At 33.3% G+C, this 20703-nt stretch overlaps 2 protein-coding genes, 2 long non-coding RNA genes, 2 other non-coding genes and 1 pseudogene across 8 annotated transcripts; all 7 read left to right on the top strand.

Annotated features, from left to right (window-relative positions):
- Nucleotides 1–3624: 3624 nt before the first annotated feature.
- TRNAI-AAU lies at nucleotides 3625–3698 on the top strand. Its single transcript has one exon. It is a non-coding gene; the product is annotated as a tRNA-Ile (tRNA).
- A 247-nt stretch (nucleotides 3699–3945) lies between these two features.
- LOC115983320 lies at nucleotides 3946–4432 on the top strand. The gene is made up of 3 exons (XR_004090019.1): nucleotides 3946–4010; nucleotides 4230–4284; nucleotides 4375–4432. It is a non-coding gene; the product is annotated as an uncharacterized LOC115983320 (long non-coding RNA).
- Nucleotides 4433–4831: 399 nt separating this feature from the next.
- Nucleotides 4832–4905, top strand: TRNAI-AAU. The gene has a single exon. It is a non-coding gene; the product is annotated as a tRNA-Ile (tRNA).
- A 218-nt stretch (nucleotides 4906–5123) lies between these two features.
- LOC115983321 lies at nucleotides 5124–5703 on the top strand. Its single transcript, XR_004090020.1, has 3 exons — nucleotides 5124–5214; nucleotides 5510–5564; nucleotides 5652–5703. It is a non-coding gene; the product is annotated as an uncharacterized LOC115983321 (long non-coding RNA).
- A 1314-nt stretch (nucleotides 5704–7017) lies between these two features.
- LOC115983266 (putative cyclin-B3-1) lies at nucleotides 7018–13777 on the top strand. Of its 3 annotated transcripts, none has more exons than XM_031105912.1 (18): nucleotides 7018–7045; nucleotides 7335–7392; nucleotides 8553–8598; nucleotides 8706–8763; nucleotides 8931–8963; nucleotides 9054–9108; nucleotides 9289–9337; nucleotides 9630–9717; nucleotides 10448–10496; nucleotides 10710–11054; nucleotides 11140–11262; nucleotides 12062–12151; nucleotides 12280–12441; nucleotides 12552–12611; nucleotides 12884–12982; nucleotides 13126–13304; nucleotides 13383–13588; nucleotides 13679–13777. In XM_031105912.1, exons 2-17 carry the CDS (start codon nucleotides 7342–7344, stop codon nucleotides 13516–13518), a joined length of 1623 nt encoding a protein of 540 aa, XP_030961772.1. In that variant the 5' UTR covers nucleotides 7018–7045; nucleotides 7335–7341; the 3' UTR covers nucleotides 13519–13588; nucleotides 13679–13777. The 3 variants fall into 3 exon arrangements, with proteins under 3 accessions (XP_030961772.1, XP_030961770.1, XP_030961771.1); XM_031105910.1 differs by having other exon boundaries at nucleotides 8541–8598; XM_031105911.1 differs by having other exon boundaries at nucleotides 8541–8598; nucleotides 13687–13776.
- A 2912-nt stretch (nucleotides 13778–16689) lies between these two features.
- On the top strand, nucleotides 16690–17406 carry LOC115986180 (annotated as a pseudogene).
- Nucleotides 17258–20124, top strand: LOC115986179 (probable receptor-like protein kinase At3g17420). Its single transcript, XM_031109036.1, has 7 exons — nucleotides 17258–17438; nucleotides 17942–18165; nucleotides 18252–18402; nucleotides 18483–18604; nucleotides 18716–18845; nucleotides 19454–19600; nucleotides 19694–20124. The coding sequence occupies exons 2-7, from the start codon at nucleotides 17944–17946 to the stop codon at nucleotides 20122–20124; spliced, it is 1203 nt and encodes a 400-aa protein (XP_030964896.1). The 5' UTR covers nucleotides 17258–17438; nucleotides 17942–17943.
- The last annotated feature ends 579 nt before the right edge of the window (nucleotides 20125–20703 follow it).

Here is a 20703-nt window from a genome sequence, read left to right as displayed (position 1 = left end):
TCATGAGAAATTCTAATTCTGTGATCTATTGGGATTGAACACCTCGCCTCCTCAAGACCCGACGATGTGAGCACCACCCTTCACGACCATACTCTCCTAGAATACCCGTCGGTCTCCAAGGATCCGTGAAGTATTGCATGTTTGCTCCTAACAGATGGTTAGTATATGTACTAATGGATGGTTGCATCTTATCCTCCATCTCCATACTGATGGATAAATCACATACAAACGGTTGAGCACGCTGGGTCCCACCAACATTCTCGTGCACTCCACTCATGTATCCCTATATGAAAATAGCTTGCATACCACACCTAAAAACCCTACTACATGTTCATATCTTCCTAGTATGGAAAGAGGAGCCTTGAGATCTCGAAGCCATAACTCTGGATCTTCTTTACAAGGAAAACCCCTACCTTTAAGGGATCTTGGGCCAGTTCTACACCACTATATAAACACCAAGCCCCCTTTTCCTTAAGGTACGTGAAAATCCCTAGCTCTCACACTACTGAGTTCTTGGAGATTCTTCTATTATTAACTTAGCTTTCAATGGGTCTTTGGCTAACATCCCACCGGTGCTTTCTATAGGTTCTTTGTTTTTTTTTTTTTTTTTTTTTTTTTTTTTTGTTCTTTAGGTACTTCATGTTGGGGTTTATGCCCTAAAATCCAATTTTTTGGTATGTCATAAATATTTAATTGTTTAATTATATGAGACTATTTATAAATGAACTAATGAGACATTATCATAGTCCTTGAGATGCATTGTATGTGATTTAGTCACAGAATATATAAATCATAAGTTCCGTGTAAACTCAAAACGTAGTTCGTAGTCGGTGATGAAATTGGGCGTTTTATCTGCGAAAATTATAACACATCAACTAAGATGATTTATCTTGATCATGGAAGTGGAGACTTCTAGTTGATGTGTTGATGTGTCTTAAGAGTTAAGACATATTAAACTGGACCACTGTGAGATTAATTATTCAATCAATAACTGTCACTTGAATAATTAATCTCACGACTTCTAATTTCATAGACTCTTAATCTTGAGAGGATAGTGAACCTGATCATGAAATGTAGGTTACTTTGATATATCAGGAGTGAGATCTAATATTCACGGTCAAAACCTCAATATGTTGGGTAACCACAAGTAGTGTTGAAGGAACACATATTCTCAAGATGAAATCCAGAATCTCTTTTTATAGAGACATGAAATATCCCCTTGAGATAAGTTTAATGGGAATTGGTTATTCAGGGCGTCCACTTTAGTAAAAGATTAAACCAAGTACTCAAGAATAAAATAGTTGTTTATAAAGTGACAATTCATTATGACTTTGTTCACTATGGATATTTCAAGGAGGAGTCAAATGATATCATCAAAGTCTTGGGATATAATTTATTAATAAGGTTTAGAGTGCAATTATATTTATATAGTGGTATTAAATATAATTAATGGTAACTTTGGACTTGTCAAGAGTTGACAGATAAGCCCAAGGTCCATTGGAGCTAGAGTTTTATTTGTTCCCTTTGGTCCCATTTCAAGTCACAAACTAAAACCCAATTCGACAAGCCCAAAAGGCTAACCCAATTAGATAATCAGTTTTTATTTAATAAGAGTTATTAAATAAATTAACTACCAAGGTAGTTAGAATGTACGTATGATAAAAAAAAAAAAAAAAGTTTTTCTCTACAATGAAGAAGAAGAACTTTCTTTGAGAATCAACGTACATAAAGACTGATTGAGAGACCACTCTTCTTGGGCAATATGTGGAATTGGGATGTTGATTAGAGGTATTCTTAAGTCTTGGTTTTGAATTTCACTACATCAAGGTACACTTTCTATTCTTTGTTCTAGAATTCAAGGTTACATGTTATCACTCATGAATGAAGTAGATCTGTATTTGTTACTTCCACTGTGTGTTTTGTATGAGATGCAAAACCAGATTTTCCAACACTTTAATTGATGTGTGTGTGGATGATCAACTCACTAACAATATTGTGCATCATCATATATATAGCTCTTAAAACATCTCATTCATAAGCATTAATTCCCGTTTCCACAAGTGTTGGAATGTCCTCCATCCGTGTAATATCATGATGGTACATTTAGGAAGCTTTTGGGTAAAGGTGAAAGATTTTAGTTTTTTTTTTTATAAATTTTTTAATGAAATAATCGATTTTTTATCTTTTTGTTACATATTTAACAAAAATATTATCAAAAGTTACATCTTTTGATAAATACTATATAAATAAGCTATCGGAAAAAAGTCATTGCCAAATAGACACTTATTAGTATTGAATATTTACATACTAAAAAGCCATTGAAACAATATTCATAACTTGAGTAATAGTAATGAAAAAACAATCTAATAATAAAATACAAGTAGTATACATAAAAAACAATCTAATACAAAAATAAAAATTATAGATATCAAATGGCCTATTAGCTCAGTTGGTTAAACCATTGTGCTAATAAATGCAAAGGTTGTAGGCTTAAGACCTGCATGGGCCAACAATACTTTTTTTCTCTCCCTTTAAAAAAATATATATATATATATATATATATATATATATTAATGTAAAATCATTTTTTTTTTAATTTAACATTATTTTTTAAAAATATTAATGTAAAATCACTTTTGTTTTTTAATTCGCCAACAAGTATAAGAGTATTAATGTAAAATCACCCCTTCTTTCTCAAAGGGAAAAGTGTTTTAAAAAAAATATATTAATGTAAAATCACATTTTTTTTTTCAATAGGCAAAGTGAGCGGAAGGCAAAGTGTTTTTATTTTTATTTTTTTAGAAATATTAATCTAAAATTACGTTTTCAAAGGCAAAGTGAGCGGTGGCCTTTCAAGTGGCCAAAGAAAATATCAGAATGAAGAGATCTGAGTGTTTTTCCTTAAGTTTTTTAGGTACAATTGAGAAAACCCTAATTTTTTGTATTTTCTCACTCAACCACGTAAAAAAAAAAATTATTTCCATGTGTTTCCAATGTGAATGAAAGGACCAAAAGGTCTAGGGTTAGGAATAAGAACCTTGTATAGGTTTTTTTTTTTTTTTTTGGACTAGTTTTTATTGTTAATTTTGTTGGTACAAACCCTAATTACATGAATCTTTTCTTTTCTTTTGTTTTTTTTTTTTTTTTTTTTTTTTTTTTTCATTTTCATTTTAACTTTGTACATTCAAGAATGAGGACTTATGATTTAGGACTAAGGTTTTGGTTGTTGTTGTATTTGAGTGTCTTTTTTTTTTTTTTTTTTTTTTGCTTTTGAGTATGAGAGAGAGAGAGAGAGAGAGAGAGAGAGAGAGAGAGAGTGAGTGTGTGTGTGTGTGTGTGTGTGAAATTTGGGAAGAGAGATTAGGAAAGAGAAGCATCAAAGAAGATATGTTCCCTAAACTACAATGCGCTGTAATTTTGGGCACTATAGCTAAAATCCATTTTTGTTGGTGTATTACAAGTTCAATGTGAGTGATTTATTGGTTTTTTTTTGGAAGTAAATCAATTTGGAGGAAAATTTTGTCTTATTATTTAATTTTGAAATGGAAAAATTTAGTATTAAAGCATTTGGACACACTAAATCCAAAACAGAACATATAAGTATATTAATGAATTCCAACAATTGGCCTATTAGCTCAGTTGGTTAGAGCGTCGTGCTAATAACGCGAAGGTCGCAGGTTCGAGACCTGCATGGGCCAATAAAATTTTCTTTTTCCCTAATTCCCCAACAACGTCAAGGGTATTAACGTAAAATCACATTACTTTTTCTAATTCCGCAACAATATTAGGGGCATTAATGTAAAATCACATTATTTTCATCTAATTCCCCAAAACCACATTATTTTAAAAAAATTCCCATAACAAGGATAGGGATATTAATGTAAAATCATACTCTTTTCAAAAAACAAACAGAGCGCCCTCTAAAATTTCACTTCAGATTCAAATGCAACAGTCTCTCTCTCTCTCTCTCTCTGGCTGAAGAAAATATCAGATCTTCTCAAGCTTTTTAGGTACAATCCAAAAACCCTAATTACTAGGGTTTGGGATAACAATCATGTATAGATTTACATTTTTTGCCTAATTTTTTTTTTCTTTCAAACCCTAATTTCATGAATCTTTTTTCATTTTAGCGAATTATGAACTTTTATAGTAATTTAGGTTTTAGCAAATTTTTTTTTATTTGTTTAATTTCTTTTTTTTGCAAATTTCACTCGAAAATTTTCGATCAGGTTTAGAGAATTTGAAGGAATCAAGAAAAGGAGTATCGCAATGGTGACTGCGAAGGTACGGCACACTAAACCCTGTAATCAGATTCTTGATTCGTTCATTCATGTTTTTTTTTTTTTACAAGACTTGTTTTCTTGACAATGTTAGGGAAAATTTGCTGCCGGTTTGAACCGTGTTGGTGATGATAGTCGCGCTTCCAAAAGTGGTACATTTTTCATTACATTCTCTTGTGTGTGTGTGTGTAGCGCACTTCAACTTAGCAATTTGTTAAGTTGCTTTGAATCTTAATTTTAAGTCTTTTTTTTTAATGTAGTGGGTGTTAGAAATCTGAAGGTTTATGTGGAAAGTGAAGCAGCTAAAGCTGATGCTGATAGCAAGTAAGTTTATGTATGCATGCTGTTTGTTATTAGATTATTAGTAATTTGAGGAAAGGGAGGAGATAAAAGAAAAAAAAAAGAAATGGGTTTTTAAAATCAATTTGGAGGAAAATTTTCTCTTATTATTTAATTTTGAAACGGAAAATTTAGTATTAAAGCATTTAGACACATTAAATCAAAAACAGAACATATAAGTATAATAATATACAAAACGAATTCCAACAATTGGCCTATTAGCTCAGCTGGTTAGAGCGTCGTGCTAATAACGCGAAGGTCGCAGGTTCGAGACCTGCATGGGCCAATAAATTTTCCTTTTCCCAAATTCCCCACATTGTCAAGGGTATTAACGTAAAATCACATTACTTTTTTAATTCCGCAACAATATTAGGGGCATTAATGTAAAACCACATTATTTTCATCCAATTCCCCAAAATCACATTATTTTTCAAATAATTCCTCAACAAGGACAGGGATATTAACGTAAAATCACACTCTTTTCAAAAAACAAACAAAGCGCTCTCTGAAAATTCACTTCAGATTCAAATGCAACGGTCTCTCTTTCTCTCTCTCTGTGGCTGAAGAAAATATCAGATCTCCTCAAGCTTTTTAGGTACAATCCAAAAACCCTAATTTTTCGTATTTTCTCACTCAATCACTTTCTTTATGAAAATGCTGAAAGATCTAGGGTTTGGGATAACAATCATGTATAGATTTTCTTTTTTGCCCAATTTTTATTTTTTAATTTTTTTTTCGTACAAACCCTAATTTCATGAATCTTTTTTTCATTTTAGCGAATTATGAACTTTTATAGTAATTTTAGGTTTTAGCGAATTTTATTTATTTATTTAATTTTGTTTTATTTATTTTTTATTTTTTGCAAATTTCACTCAAAAATTTTCGATCAGGTTTAGAGAATTTGAAGGAATCAAAGAAAGGAGAATCGCAATGGTGACTGCGAAGGTACGGCACGCTAAACCCTGTAATCGGATTCTTGATTCGTTCATTCATGTTTTTTTTTTACAAGACTTGCTTTCTTGACAATGTTAGGGGAAATTCGCTGCCGGTTTGAACCGTGTTGGCGATGATAGTCGCGCTTCCAAAAGTGGTACATTTTTCATTACATTCTCTTGTGTGTGTGTGTGTGTAGCACGCTTCAACTTAGCAATTTGTTAAGTTGCTTTGAATTTTAATTTTAAGTCTTTTTTTTTTGAATGTAGTGGGTGTTAGAAATCTGAAGGTATATGTGGAAAGTGAAGCAGCTAAAGCTGATGCTGATAGCAAGTAAGTTTATGTATGCATGCTATTTGTTATTAGATTATTAGTAATTTGAGGAAAGGGAGGAGATAAAAGAAAAAAAAGATATGGGTTTTTAATATTTTTATGTTTTATGTTACTGCGGTTTCCATTCAACAAAACAAGAGGGTTAATTAAACTATGAAAGCCTAGCAGCTGTTCAGTACTTTGTTTTTGTTTGAGTGGACCCTGTTGGCAACTATGTAAGATTTATCATTTCTATGCATATTGGCTGCTGTTGCTGACATAATTTGGTTTATCAAACTTAAATAGTTTTGTTGTACATCTATTTGTCTTAGATGAGGTTAGTTTCACACTTTTAGAATAAAAAAACAGCATAAAGCATAAAATTTACTTATTCTTATTTTGTAGCATGAAACTCAGTTACTCTTAGTTTGGTTCTCTTGGCGGCCAACATGGGGGTAAGGGGAACTTCTATTTTCTTTACTTCATTTTTATTTATCTACTCTTGTTGTTTTCTCAGCGAAGGGAAATCTGTAATTGCTAGCAAAAGGGCTAATCTGACTAGTGTGCGGGTAATACTTCTTCAGTCCTTTCCTTGGTAGTTTTGGTTGCTCTTAGCAGCAGTGTATAGAGAATATTGACAATGTTGATGCTTTTATGAGTATGGAGTTCAACATTCATTCTTATTTCTTATCTGAAGGGTGTGAATAATATGGAGAAGAGCAAAGGCAAACTAATTAGCTCTGGTAAGGCTCCTTAAATAGAGTATATTTGTCAATGGAGCTCAAGTTATACTCTGAGAACTATTTTCAACAGTTTTAGACTGGCTTTTTCAGCAAGTACAAATGTCAGAAGAAAAGCGCTTGCTGATGTCAGCAATGCCCAGGGAAACTCTTCAAGGAAGGCAATGCCGGTTGGCCTTAAGCTTATGTGAGTATCTTTTCATTTTGAAAAAATTACCTTCTAATTTACCATTATTGTTCTTTCCTTTTTTGGGGGAGAAGAGGGGTTGTTGGGGGGAGAGAGTGCCCTTTTTTTTTTTGAAAAAAAAAAATTCAAAGAATAGGGAACAGAATGCTATTATAGGTTTTTAGCCTTTTTGGTCCTGAAACTAGTAGAGTTCTAAAGCTACATGATTTATTGCATTGCAGGAAAAGTAAAAGTGAAAGAACATCTTTGCAACGGTATGTACTCTAAACCTTGATTAGCAGGCTTGTAATCATTCTTTTTCATCTACATGCATGTCAAAATAATGTGTTCGTAATTCAGGATTTATGTATCATAGCAGTCTTGACTATGAAAATGGTTTAGTAAAAGAAAATATTAGTACTATTCTTTAGTTTGTTTTGATGGGTCTTTCTGTATCTTCTTTCGTATTTTATTTATTTGTTTATTTTTTTTTTTTTTAAGTATCTCCATGCTAGTAATTTTTTTTTTTTGATCAAGTACAACATTTGTTTTGTTTCTTTCTAGGGTTTCCATGGGTCCAGGTGGAAGGACTATAAATGTATCCTCAAGGAAATCCTTTACGGTATAGAAACCAAAACAGATTGAAATAATTTTGTACTGATTCTTAGCTTCCTTTACAGTTTCATTGCATTGATCTTCTGATTTTTTGTCTCCTTTTATAATATATTTGTTAGAAAGGTATAAAACATTCTAATCGATGATGCTGACTCATTTATTCTAATGGTATTTGTACTTAATAAATGTTGCTAAAAAGTATCAAGATTTGTTGCTACTATACCATTTCAATAAATGAAGAATGGAATAGGCCAATGAGTTCTAGCTCAAATGGAACTTCTGCTGCACACAAGAATGGCCAAGTATGAGGGTGCGGGTTCAAAGCCCATTGGTGCATGTGTAATGTACTTATAAAAAATGATGAACAAAATATCCGATTAAAAAACTTGCTTAATTACTGCTTCATTTCTAAATGGTGAAAAAATGGTTTTAAAACTGCTTCAGGTCCCCTTCTTAAAAAATTGCAAGTATCTCGAAATGATAAACTTAGAGAAGGAAATTGATATATGAAACTAACATTGGAGCATATTCTGATTTTAGTTAATTCTTCTATTACTAGAAGCGTGCGTGGGCGCTCACACACACATGTACACACACACACATATTAAATAATGAGAAGTGATGATCTTGAAACAAAGAGGGTAGGAAGTATCTCTTACAATAAAAAAAAAATTGCATATCATAATTGGGAAGGGTAAAGTAAAAGAATGATTTCTCTTAATCTTTGGAATTTCCAGATAATGGGTTTGGACTTAGTTTCAAAAATCTATTATTTGTAAGGATGCCCATGAAATTAAAGTCAATATGATAGCTTGGTAAAGTCAGTTGTTTTTCTGTTTCTAACACAACTTGTTGACTTATTTAAGAATAATGTTTCTAAGTTTACAAAAAACTCCTTTTTCTGCCTTGGTTATAAGCATTTCTTAGTATATATTAGTAAATAACCCGAAGGGATAGCACAATCAACTAGTGACCATGCCTTATAAAGCAGAGGTCACTAGTGCAAATCTCTCCTCCCTTCACTTGGGGCCAAAACTTACATATTAAGAAAAATATTTATCTCTCCTCCCTTCACATTACTTTTTTTTGAATTCTTTTATTTTTTTTTCTGCAAGAGATGCTGATTTTTTTTTTTTTTTTTTTGTTCTAATTAAGGGCAAAATGCAGGAAAATGTAAGTCAAGGTGTTGGTGATGTACACACTTCCAAGAGAGGTGATTTGTTATCCTTTTTACTATTGTTATTTCTATGATTTGTATTACAATAGGTAGTTACTTGGTTTAAAAAATATTAAGTTTTAAACATTAGAAGCCCTCTTCAGATTCTTTCAGGAACAAGACCATGGGTCAAAGCCGTGATTCTGTTGTTACCAACGACAGGTATTTGTAACCCTGGTTTTTCTTTTCCCCCCTTTATATTGTTACAATAGGCGCTCTCATTTGGAGGCTCTTTGCTGATGAGTGTTTTTAAACTTGTATGTGGCTCATGTCTTTTAGAACTTATATTTGTGGACATTCTCTTCATGACACTTTCTTTTATTTATCAGGAGGACCATAAGAACTTCTCTTATATCAAATAGGTATCCTTCAAATATTCTATGTTCTATGTGACATGAATAAATCTTGTATTTGCTGTTGACACAATTTTTATTATCACTCTCTGCTTGAAGGAAGTCTTTACCGGTGCTAAAGAGGGTGACCCAGGCACAGGCAAATATCCAAAAGGTAGTTGTGATTCTCCTCTCTCTCTCTCTCTCTCTCTTTTCTTTTCCTATTTTAATTAAAGATCTGGATTGCAGAGTTTTCTTCTGCTTTTCCTAATGATTTGTTTCTTTTTCCAGTTAGGTTCTTGTTGCTAAATATTTTTTCCTTTTCTTTTTTATATTTAATCTATTTTGCTTGCAGGAAAATGCTGAAAGTTCTGACAAGGGCAAAGAAAGAAGTGGATATCCAGGTTAGCTATGGTGATTTGCCTAGTTCTTTACGTGCAATGGCAAAGAGCTATACTGATCAGAATGTGTTGTTGGCTTTAGTTAATCCTTTAGTTGGCCAGAACCTGTAGACATGATGCAGTCTACTGTGCATCATATGTATATCTTCTCTTAAATTAATTAAAATGTTAAATTTTAGAAAATTGTTCATAAATGGGCCTGCTGTAATCATTTTATGCATTTATGCTCAACTAAATCTGCATTGATTTTTCTTTTTTCTTTTTTTGTCGTTAATAATTTTATTGCTGGGTTCAGTTCCTAAAGCTGGCAAGAAAGTAGCATCCCGGATAAACAATAGGAGCCATCTTTGGCAGAATCGAATGAGTGATGGCTTCCTAATAATGTGAGTAACAATGATACATACAAGCATTATTATCTCACAGCCTGTTTAGATGTACTTGAAAATCTTTCCAATAATCTTGCTAGTTGTTCATTCAATTCTGCTTCTGCATAAATGAAATGGCAGTATACTTGCCCTCAGTGTTCTAGTCTGTAAGGCTTGCACATGGCATGTGAGTGTATTTATATGTTAATACTGCTAATTAAAGTCTTTAAATCTACTGCAATTATATATTTGACCTTACACAAGCAGAAAATGTGATTCTAGCTTGACTTTGGATTCCCCAGTCATACTCTTTAGCTAAAACTATTCTGCATAGCGTTAATATATGCATAGAGCATTTTTACACCGTGAATATTTCACCTTAAATGACTACTGTTCTCTTTCTTTGCCTATACTGATGGACGTGTGCTCAGAATCATTTTTTTTTCTTTTTCTTGTAGATGTCACATATGACTTTAAGCAATTTGTGTCTTTCCAAATTTTTAGAGAAAAGGAAATGTCAGGCTGTTATGTAGAGTTTGGATTCTGGTTTTCTTTTTCCTTTCTCAGAAACAGGAACGCAGAAACTTTACATGCCTTTTCAACTTTAATAACTCATTTTACTACTTTGTACTTGTAATTGTAAGCAAAGATATTTAATATCACCTTTTCTTTTTCAGTTTCCAAGGATGGTTAACTGGATAAGGTTGAGATTTCTACATACTAATTTAATTTGCATGTATGATGCCAGGGGCAAAACTAATGTAGAGGCTCACGCATTGACAAGAAAATCTGTGAGGGTATGTGACATTTTTTTTATAAATTTTAATGATGCTCCGTGTTGTTTTGATATTGGGCTTACATTAACTTTATCAATAATTACCAGAGAATCCAATTTTTGTTTCTTAAAAACCAATAGTATCAAGATTAATCAGTTTATCATTACTAGATGTGTCAATATGTTTTATTAGTATCAGCAATTTGATTCCCTTCTAATATTATTAATGATACAGCCAACTGTGAAGACCACACTCCAGGCTACCCTAGCTCAAAGGACTTTAAAATCCAAGAACATATTAAATATTAACAAGTCAACATCTGTTGCTGCAATCTCCTCTAAGAACAAGGAGGAAGCAGTGACATCTTCTATTTCTGAGAATGCTGCAGTTGTGGTTCCATATGAAGCTACTCAAGGAAAGCTTCCATCTGCTGGTGCTGCAGTTGTGGTTCCACAGGAAGTTACTCAAGGACAGCTTCCATCTGATGGCAATGCCAACCCAAGTACTGTATCAGATGTCATTCCCAAGAAATCGAAACGGAGGAGATCTTATACATCTTTATTGATGGCAGGATCAAAGGTTGAGGCATACTATATTATATTTTAATGTAATGTATTTACCCTTTTTTTTGCGAATTTCAATTACAATTGGTCTTATCTTGCAGTTACTGGAGGACTGCGGTGAAGTTATGAAGCTGGAAAAGCTACCAAATATTGATGACAATTGCAATCAACTAGAAGTTGCTGAATATGTTGATGAGATCTATCAGTACTATTGGGTTACAGAGGTGATGTATAATGTCTTCCTATCTATTACTTTATTCTTCTACCAATTTTTTACTTTTTTATTTTTTATTCTGGTCAGGATAGTATGCTTAACAAACTTTTTACATTATATTTCTCAAGTGTTGTAATGCAATAGCTTGGGAACTGATAAAGTAGAAAGAGGAATGAAATCAAAGGAATGGGATCCCAATCTACCAGGGATCTGTGGGTATCTAGAGCAAATCCTTTTTTTTTTTTTTTTAAGTATGCCGGTGGCATATATTCTCAGTTTTAGTTTTTAATTATCTGTATCTTATGACAAGACAGTCTGATAAGAGATTACTTGATTTATCACTCATATTTTTAAAGTTATGAAGAAAACAGATGGTAACTGGTACTCCCTCTGTCGCATTTTGTTTTGTCCACCTTAGAAATTCCAACTATTTCAGGAGACAGCTTTTAATACATTTTCTCTAAAATTAAAAGATTTATCAATTTTCTAAATAATGCTTCTTATTATAAACTTAAATAAACAAATGGAAAAGGAGTTGACTTTTCAAACAATTTCTTTTGCTAGATCTTATCAAGAGAAGCTTTACACTTTCATGGTTGCCTCAAACAGGAGTAATGTGCTTGACTGACATGACATTATTCACTTTGTTTATGTTTAGTTAATGATTGTTAAGTTGTATTTTCTGTCAAGACATATGGGACCTGAAATTCTTAGCTCTATGTTATTGTCTGAGTTTGGCATTCTAGCACTACTGTCCAAACTGGTTCAGCTTGATGATCTGCCTATATGCTAAATTGGCTTGACTGCAGGCACAGAATCCATCAATGGAAAATTACATGTCAATTCAGACAGACATTACAGCTCATATGCGGGGCATATTGATCAATTGGTTAATTGAGGTACATATCTTTTCTTCCAAAGCATTCTGATTACATGTTTTTCCTTTTTGCTTTTCCCATAGCGGTTATCAATGCATTCTGATGATTTGCCCAATTCTTCACTGAAATTTTTATCACTCTTGTTACAGGTACACTTCAAATTTGATTTGATGCAAGAAACTCTATATCTCATGGTGACATTGTTAGACAGATATCTCTCACAAGCTTCAGTAAAGAAGAATGAAATGCAGTTGGTTGGTCTTACTGCACTCTTGCTAGCATCAAAATATGAAGACTTTTGGCATCCAAGGGTAAGTATTAATGAGTACAACTCACGTGCTTCTTATCACAACTTGTTTTAATGTCATGAGTTTTTTCCAATTTACATGCTTACCTGATTTGTGTGCTCCTTTCAATACAGGTCAAGGATTTAATCAGCATCTCAGCCGAGTCGTACACAAGAGATCAAATGCTTGCAATGGTATGTTAGTGTCCACTCATGAGCATTCTTTTTCAAGTTCTTTTTCCTCTTTTCTTTAGATTGTGGAGTATACAACGAGGATGAATATGTTTACAGAGTTCATATGTCCAAATGATCCTGCTTTTCTGGGAATATATATAAAATGTTGCTGGTTACTTTGCTGATTTTCTACTTTTTGTATACAAACCATTGATATGGATGATTTGTCAAAAAGCCATTTATAGTTGCACTTTTTATTGATTCTAACTAAGCACCTTGACTTTGCTCTCCAGGAGAGGCTCATTCTTAAGCAATTGAAGTTTCGTCTTAATGTGGCTACTCCTTATGTGTTCATGTTAAGGTTTCTTAAGGCTGCTCAGTCAGACTCAAAGGTATTTTAGTAGCATTTAAAAGTCCACTCTACTAATTGTAGTTAGTAAATGCTCAGATTTTGTTTAATATGTGGACTAGATATGATTGCAATCCTCAATTTGTTTGCTGATTGTTTGTTACTCCTTGTGGAAATTGCTCACAGCTTGAACACCTGGCATTCTACCTCATTGAGCTCTGCTTAGTTGAACATGAATCTCTTAAGTTTAAGCCCTCATTGCTATGTGCATCAGCTCTCTATGTTGCAAGGTGTACCCTGCACATGACTCCAGCTTGGACCCCTCTGCTTTGCAAACATGCACGCTATGAAGAGTCCCAACTCAGGTACTTTGTAAGATTCAGCACCTTCTTCACTTTTGACTCTCCTTTTGAATCTCAATTATGTTTATTTGATTGCTGCAGGGATTGCGCACAGATGATCATAAGATCCCATAAAGCTGCTGGAAAAGGACAGTTGAGAGTCTCATATGAGAAGTACATGAGGCCTGATCTCAGTGGTGCTGCAGCAATAAAACCTTTAGATAGGCTTCCTCTTTGATTTGACTTGTGTGGATAGCTTCTCTCTGTAATTAGATCAGCAAAACCTAATGATACTGGAAAATATGCAGGTGAGATTTTCGGCTCAATTTGAATCTTTTGCATGACATACCACTTTTTATCACTTCCGCACATCTCAAAAAGTGTTTTTGTTCTGAAAGTTATGCAGGAAGATCTACTTAATTTCATCCTTGAAGTATTATCTCATAGCAATTTTACAAAATTGAGGAAATAGACCTCCGCTGGTTGTTAATCTTGGACATTGTCCAAATTATTTCTTGGAAGCGCCTTGATTTGCCAGCTGCCGCCGCCCATGTATTGTGGTTGATATTTCTATTTTGTGTTCATGGTAAAATTGGTGTTGATTTTCATTATAGTTCACATATCAAGATACTTGTTGTAAGTTTGCATCTTGTGCTCTAGCCAAGTTACTTGTAACTTTGCATGTTGTACTCTAGCATTATCACCATTGCTAATCAATGATGCGTTATGCATTTCAGTTCCTTTTTAGTACTGCCATTTTTTTTAATGAATTCCTTTTAAAAGTTCTGCGTACACGACATTTTTTACAAAAAATCATATGTGGTAAGTTGTTATTAGTTTTAATTTGAATTTATCACTTCAATTAATTTTTTCCTACTCGTAATAGTCAATACCAACCTATCATTTAAAATTTGTTGTGAAAATATTGTGGACGTAGCACTTAAAGAAATTGTGTTCAGAATGCAATTTTAGTGCAAAATGTGATAATACTAAAATTGTATTTTCAATTGTACGTTAAGTCCCATCAACTTTTGACTAAACAAATATATATATAGGGTTAGGTTTAAGTTACACCTGGTGTAACTCTAAGTAATATTAAACCACTCAATATTTTTTAATTGGATGTAAATTTTGACAAATTTACCGTTAGATTACATTATCTTTGTATATTCTCAATGTCATCAATCAATTGTTTAAATTCAAGTTTTTGTAGTTTAAAATAATGCATAAAAAATGAGTTTACAGATTGAATGGTAAATAACATCCAATTGACATAAAAATTGGCATGAATGTTAAGTACATATAAAACATGTAATTCAACGGTGGGATTTTCACTAGGTGTAACTTGAATTCAATTCATATATATTTGTAAAATTTTGTTTTTAAAACATGATTTCACCATTAGAAATGGTGCTTTTAAAACATGATTTTGTGAATAGGTTATTCTCCCAAATAATTTGTTTGCAACAATATCTTTATTAATTGTTAATAAAATAATGTTATTTTTGCCAAGAAGCCCCAATGTATAGCCTACAGGATAAACTAATAATTAAAAAGAACGGTTGAGAAGTAATGGGTTTGAGACTTGTCATTTAAACTATGAGAGCAAAACTAGTCTTCAAGTGCCCTTAGATTTTCAAAAGAAAAAAAGGAAAAAAAAAAGAAAAAAAAGAAGAAAAAAGTTCTCTTAAATTAGTTTATTTATTGATTTAGTTATTTATTAAAATGTCTCAAAATATTATAAAAAAAAACTCATAATAAATTGCATAAATTAAGTTAATGCCCTTGAATCTCAATTTTACTAATGAAATACTTTATTTTTAATAAAATATTTTTACCTAAATTATTAATGATAATGAAATGACATTCCCCTTCGCCGAGAGTTGAATGAACGATACTCCTTACTTAAACTTTGTGAGCATAATTGGCACGTTAAATTGTTAATATCAAGTTCCACTCAATACCAACACAAGCCAAACAAAACCTAAAGCAAATTATCCATTTTATTTTATGTTATATAAAGAAAATACTTGTCAAGCTTTTCACTTTATTCTTTCTTTTATTTCTTGTAAAAAATTATAGAATACAAAATTTCATATAAAACTTAAAAACTGTAATAAAGAGGGGTATAAATGGTATTTACCGTGATTAAATATCAATTTCAATAGCACTTCAGCTTCAGTTTGTAAATGGCAGGAGGGTTGGAAGTCGGAGCAGTCTCATTCAATTGAGATGGATACGTAAATGCGCTCTAATTTTAGTATTAGTAAATTCTTAGCTATTCATGTAATATAATGATCTAGGTTGCACAAACACTTTATTTGGGGTGCTGTCCCCATGTCGTAACTATATCCTATATGCCTATCATGTTATAATTTTCAAAACTTGCTAATGTTGCTGTATCATGTTAGAATTTGACTAACTTATTATTTTACAAATTCGCATGCACTCCAATTTTAGTATCAGTAAATTCTTGACTAGTCATGTAATATAATGATAATTGTGCTGGATGTGTGTTCAAAACATACATGGTTTTATCTTTCACTTTTTCGAAAGTCCCAAATTATGCCATCAGACATCAGCCAAACTGTTGTTGTACAAGTTTCATTTACTGCCTGACTTTCTCTGGGTTTTATCACTTTTATGTGACCATTGCTCAATCATGAACCACCATACCACCCCTTTTAACTGGCATGTCTTCATGGCTGGGCAAGTGGCAACAATGGCTTTATAGATCCTTTTAGTGTTGAATTCTGTACCATCCTACTGTAGGTTCTACTTTGAAAGTGGTGATATTGTAGGGAAATGCTGTTTTAAACTGTAATTGTAGAATTGAATTTTATACCTTCTTTTAATGGACTGATGTGCTGTGTACACATTAATTGCAACGAATGCCTCTAGGACACATAAAGCTACTTCAACCAAAATATGGTGGAATATTATGTCTGCCCTTAAATTTGTCGATGATGGAGTTAAAACTGCGTAAGCTCATTTATGCTGTTCCTCCAAAAAAAAAAAAAAAAAAAAAAAAAAATGCTATACTCGTATGGCACTACTATTTCTTATACAACATTCATAAGCTTCTCAAATCTAAAATAGCGAAACTAAATAAATTAAAGAGTAATGTTAGAGTAAGTTCTTTTTAATTTCTTCCTCTTGCACCTTTAATTTTAACAGTGATCAATAAATTTGAGCTATAGATGTGTAAATATAAAAGTAGAAAATATTTGGAACTAGGTTTTCTTTGTTAAGTTTTAAATTGTTTTTCAATATATATAGTTAGTTGAGATTCAAAATATAATATTCATTATAGTACTTAAAGAAATAACTAAACATGGGAGATTTAATTAAAAAATAATGATATTGCTTGAAAGAATAAGAAAGAGATAGATGATGTGGCTACTAAATAATGCTTGATTCTAACAAATACACATTGGCTTTGCTCTCCAGGAAAAGGCTTATTCTTAAGCAATTGAAGTTTCGTCCTAATGTGGTTACTCCTTGTGTTTTTATGTTAAGGTTAATTTCTTAAGGCTGCTCAGTCAGACTCAGGTATTTAGTAGCTTTTAAAAGTCTGCTCTACTAATTGTTAGTTAGAAAATAAAAGAATGTGTGTTTAGTCTGTGTCTGGACTAGATATGCTCGCAATTCTAAATTTGCTGATTGTTTGTATCTCCTTGTGGAAATTTCTCCCAGCTTGAACACCTGACATTCTACCTCATCAAACTCTGCTTAGTTGAATATGAAGCTCTAATGTTTAAGCCCTCATTGCTATGTGCATCATCTCTCTATGTTGCAAAATGCACCCTGCACCTGTCTCCATCTTGGACCCCTCTGCTTTGCAAACAAGCATGCTATGAAGAGTCCCAACTCAGGCACTTTTCAAGATTCAGTACCTTTTTTACTTTTCACTCTCCTTAGAATCTCAAATATGTTTATTTGATTGCTTCAGTGATTGTGCAGAGATGATCTTAGGATTCCATAAAGCTGCTGGAAAAGGAAAGTTGAGAGTCTCATATGAGAAGTACATGAGGCCTGATCTCAGTGGTCCTGCAGCAATAAAACCTTTAGATAGGCTTCCTCTTTGATTTGACTTGTGTGGATAGCTTCTCTCTGTAATTAGATCGTCAAAACCTAATGACGCCGGAAAATATAAAGGTAATATTTTCAGTTCTATTTGAATCTTTTGCATGACATACGGCTTTTTATCACTTCTGCACATCTTAAAAAGCATTTTTGTTCCCAAAGTTAATCTTGGACATTCTCCAAATTATTTCTTGGAAGCTCCTTGATTTGCCAGCTGATGCTGCCCAGTGTTCATGGTAAAATTGGTGTTGATTTTTTATTAAGCAGTTTACATATCAAGTATCGGTCAGATTTGGGAGGTGGATTAGAATACAAGTCCTTCTACGGACACAACTATTTCCACACCCAAATTCACAACACGTACTAGCAAAATGGAAAGGCTCCAAGGCAGCCATCACTATCAGCTGTGTCCTAGAGGCGGATCCTTGATTGTGAGTGTCAACAAACATGTTCCCTTATATGTGTGTTCTTTGAGTCAGTTTTGAGAGAGACGATGACTCTGTATGTATGCATTTAGATTGCGTGATATTTGGTTTCTATGAATAATTCATATTATAAAATTGTTGAATAATCAGAGATGGAAATTGATGGCAAACCAAAAAAACTAAGCTGGAGGGATTTGGAAGTCTTAACCGACTCCTTTAGCAAAGAAAACTTCATTGTAAATGTTCAATTTGGCAAACTCTACCGTGGAAAAACCCCAGATGCTCAAGAGCTTACTGTCAAAATTAGGTGGCTTCCTCCTGACGAAGTATGTACCATCGTACTTTGTGACGATGCTATTGTTGACAGATTGGAGGTAACTACAAATTATCTATCTATCTAACCATTTATTGTATTTTACAAGAATGTGTATTGAGTTGAGATTATAATCATATCTTTCAGCGTGAGCTCTCTGTTTTGACAAATCCGGACCTCGGAAATCACCCCAATTTGGTGAAGTTGATAGGGTATTGCTGTGAAGATCAAGGTTCCCATTATGGTGTTGTCTATGATGTTAGATCAAAGGATTCTCTTCTCAACCTTATCGAAAAAGGTAGCAGAGCTCATGTGGATTCTATAAACCATGATTATGAAATTAAGTCACTGATGTCTTGTCTTGTTGAAAAATTGCAGATGATTTTACTTGGACCCAGAGAATGCAGGCGGCTCTTGGAGTTGCTCGTGTGCTTGAGCATTTGCATGAACGGAATTACCTGGTTTGCAATGTTCACCCTGCTCATGTCATTCTTGATCAGGTTAGCATTGGCTTTGTGATCATGAATTCTCAATTAACTTTATAGCTCCGGCCACAATTCTTTAATTTTCAAAAGTTTTATGAAGTCTTGCATAATCCAATGGCTCTGCAGGATTCCAATCCAGTGTTACTTGACTTTAGTCTGCGACCTGATCGTACTATTGCAAAACGGTATCCAAACTATCCATGCACAGTATATTACGGTTATGATGGCTATATTGATCCACTTTTTGTTCACAATGGTATATCCCTTTTATGTTTTATTTTATAATTGTTATTTCATATTTTAATGTTTTGAACTTGTTTAAGTTTTGTGCGTCTGCATAATTACTGGACATAATACTGATGTTATTATATGCACTGTGAACTGCTTGACTACCGTGAAGACGAGCTATATGCTGAACTGATTGGCAATTTGATTATCAGTGTTTTTATGCATGGAGTAGAAAATTGGCACCTTAAAGTGCTTTGGCAGAAGTCCCTAATAGTCACTTTTGTGGGAAGGGCTTTTTGTCTGGTAAGTGGGTAAAGGAAACAATTTTGGGAGAGAGTCAACCGACATCATAAGTGGTAGGCCATAGACCCTGCCAAAAATCCCTGCATACCCTCCATGAATTAGAAACATATAGGCAGTGAGTTGCGAAGTTGTAAAAAATTTACCTAAGGCTTTTTGTTCTGTTTCTCTAGTCTAAGCTATAATTGTTTTACAATAAACAAATGTTATCTGTTTCAAGTTGTTGCCCTTATTCAGGTATTGCTTTAAATTTTTCCATTCCTCTTGAAGCTGTTGATAAATGTGTGAAAAAATACTAGTGTGAATTCTTGTGGTGATATTTTAGTGAATTTATAGGCATTGCATCTCTTAGTTGTGCTAATGTTCGTGTTACTCATGGTCACTGTAATTTTTGGGTCAATGCTTGCAATGTTAACAATTCTGTGTTTACTGTAGTGGAGTTGCTTGGATGCAAGAGTCTTTTGGAATTGCAGTTTTACTTCAGTCTTTTTTTCCCTATGGTTATTACATACAAAATTTTTCTTTTCCTTCTCTTTTTCATGATCAGTTGTTCTTACAAAACTTTTTGTATAATAGGTTTTTGGGTGAAGAGAGCCGATGTCTTTTCATTTGGTATTGTACTTTTAGAGCTCATTACTAAATTTGTCTTTGATCAATCCAAGTGCGATGCTGCTCGTGAATTTCCTGCAGGATGGGCACAGAGACAGTACAGGCAGAAGTTGAATTCTAGCTCACAACCAGTTGGCTGTTTACTTGTTCATAAGAGCTTCGACAGTGCACCAGATTTTGATGTTTGTGATGGAGTGGCAATTACAAAGCTGGCAGTGCACTGTGTGGACTTAGATGAAAGGAAACGCCCTACAATGACACAAATTGTTAATTATCTGCAGGGTATAATAGATGAATGGGACACACAATCTACAGAAGAAACTGCTGGGAAGAAAAAAAACAGTAATGCAGAGAATGAAAGGAAATCTCTTTTGCCGTTGTTTGATCACGAAGACTAACTAAATGGGAGAAAAAGAAAATATTAGTGCATCAAACGAAACACTGGTAGACCCAATTGGGATTTTTCTTTCTTGACAACCCAAAAGCTGTAAAGTTTTCTTTTATGCTGGTTTGAATAAAATGTTATGTTACTCTCTGGACACCGATTGAGAATAAACATAACTGAATTATGTTTCCTAGTTTTTCTTCCATTCTGTTAATGAACTTTGCAGTGAATGCAGTTGGTAGGCTATATTGAAATTTAAAGGAAGATATATGCTTAGGTTCTATGTTCCAAGATAGTTGACTTGCATTTTGGTTGCCCTGTTGGATTTATTGATATTACGCCTTATGAAAGTTACTTCTAAACTAATTGGTTTTGTGGTCATCTTATTGGCAATATGGCAATCGCTGTTGAGTTCTGTTGGCAATACTAAACACAAGAGGGGTGCTTCATCAGAGATTCTTTCTCATTACGTTGGATCTATTACGTCGAGAAATGGTTAAGGTCAGGGCGTCGATTTTTGAGAGACCTGCATGCAAAACAAGAGTTCAATCATTTGTTAATTGTCTAACCATAGAAAGGTGGCCTTTTGCTT

Source organism: Quercus lobata, chromosome 4, assembly GCF_001633185.2.
Source record: "Quercus lobata isolate SW786 chromosome 4, ValleyOak3.0 Primary Assembly, whole genome shotgun sequence".
Classification (NCBI taxonomy): Eukaryota; Viridiplantae; Streptophyta; class Magnoliopsida; order Fagales; family Fagaceae; genus Quercus; species Quercus lobata.
This window is presented reverse-complemented; position numbering and strand designations above follow the sequence as displayed.

Excerpts from the sequence above, each read along its gene's own strand:
- LOC115983266 (XM_031105910.1), top strand. The coding sequence starts at position 7,342 with ATGGGTCCAGGTGGAAGGACTATAAATGTATCCTCAAGGAAATCCTTT. Across the intron at positions 7,393-8,540 it reads CCTCAAGGAAATCCTTTACG|GGCAAAATGCAGGAAAATGT; the intron begins GTATAGAAACCA and ends GTTCTAATTAAG. Across the intron at positions 12,983-13,125 it reads CTGCTCAGTCAGACTCAAAG|CTTGAACACCTGGCATTCTA; the intron begins GTATTTTAGTAG and ends AATTGCTCACAG.
- LOC115986179 (XM_031109036.1), top strand. The coding sequence starts at position 17,944 with ATGGAAATTGATGGCAAACCAAAAAAACTAAGCTGGAGGGATTTGGAA. Across the intron at positions 18,166-18,251 it reads CTATTGTTGACAGATTGGAG|CGTGAGCTCTCTGTTTTGAC; the intron begins GTAACTACAAAT and ends CATATCTTTCAG. Across the intron at positions 18,846-19,453 it reads TCCACTTTTTGTTCACAATG|GCATTGCATCTCTTAGTTGT; the intron begins GTATATCCCTTT and ends GTGAATTTATAG.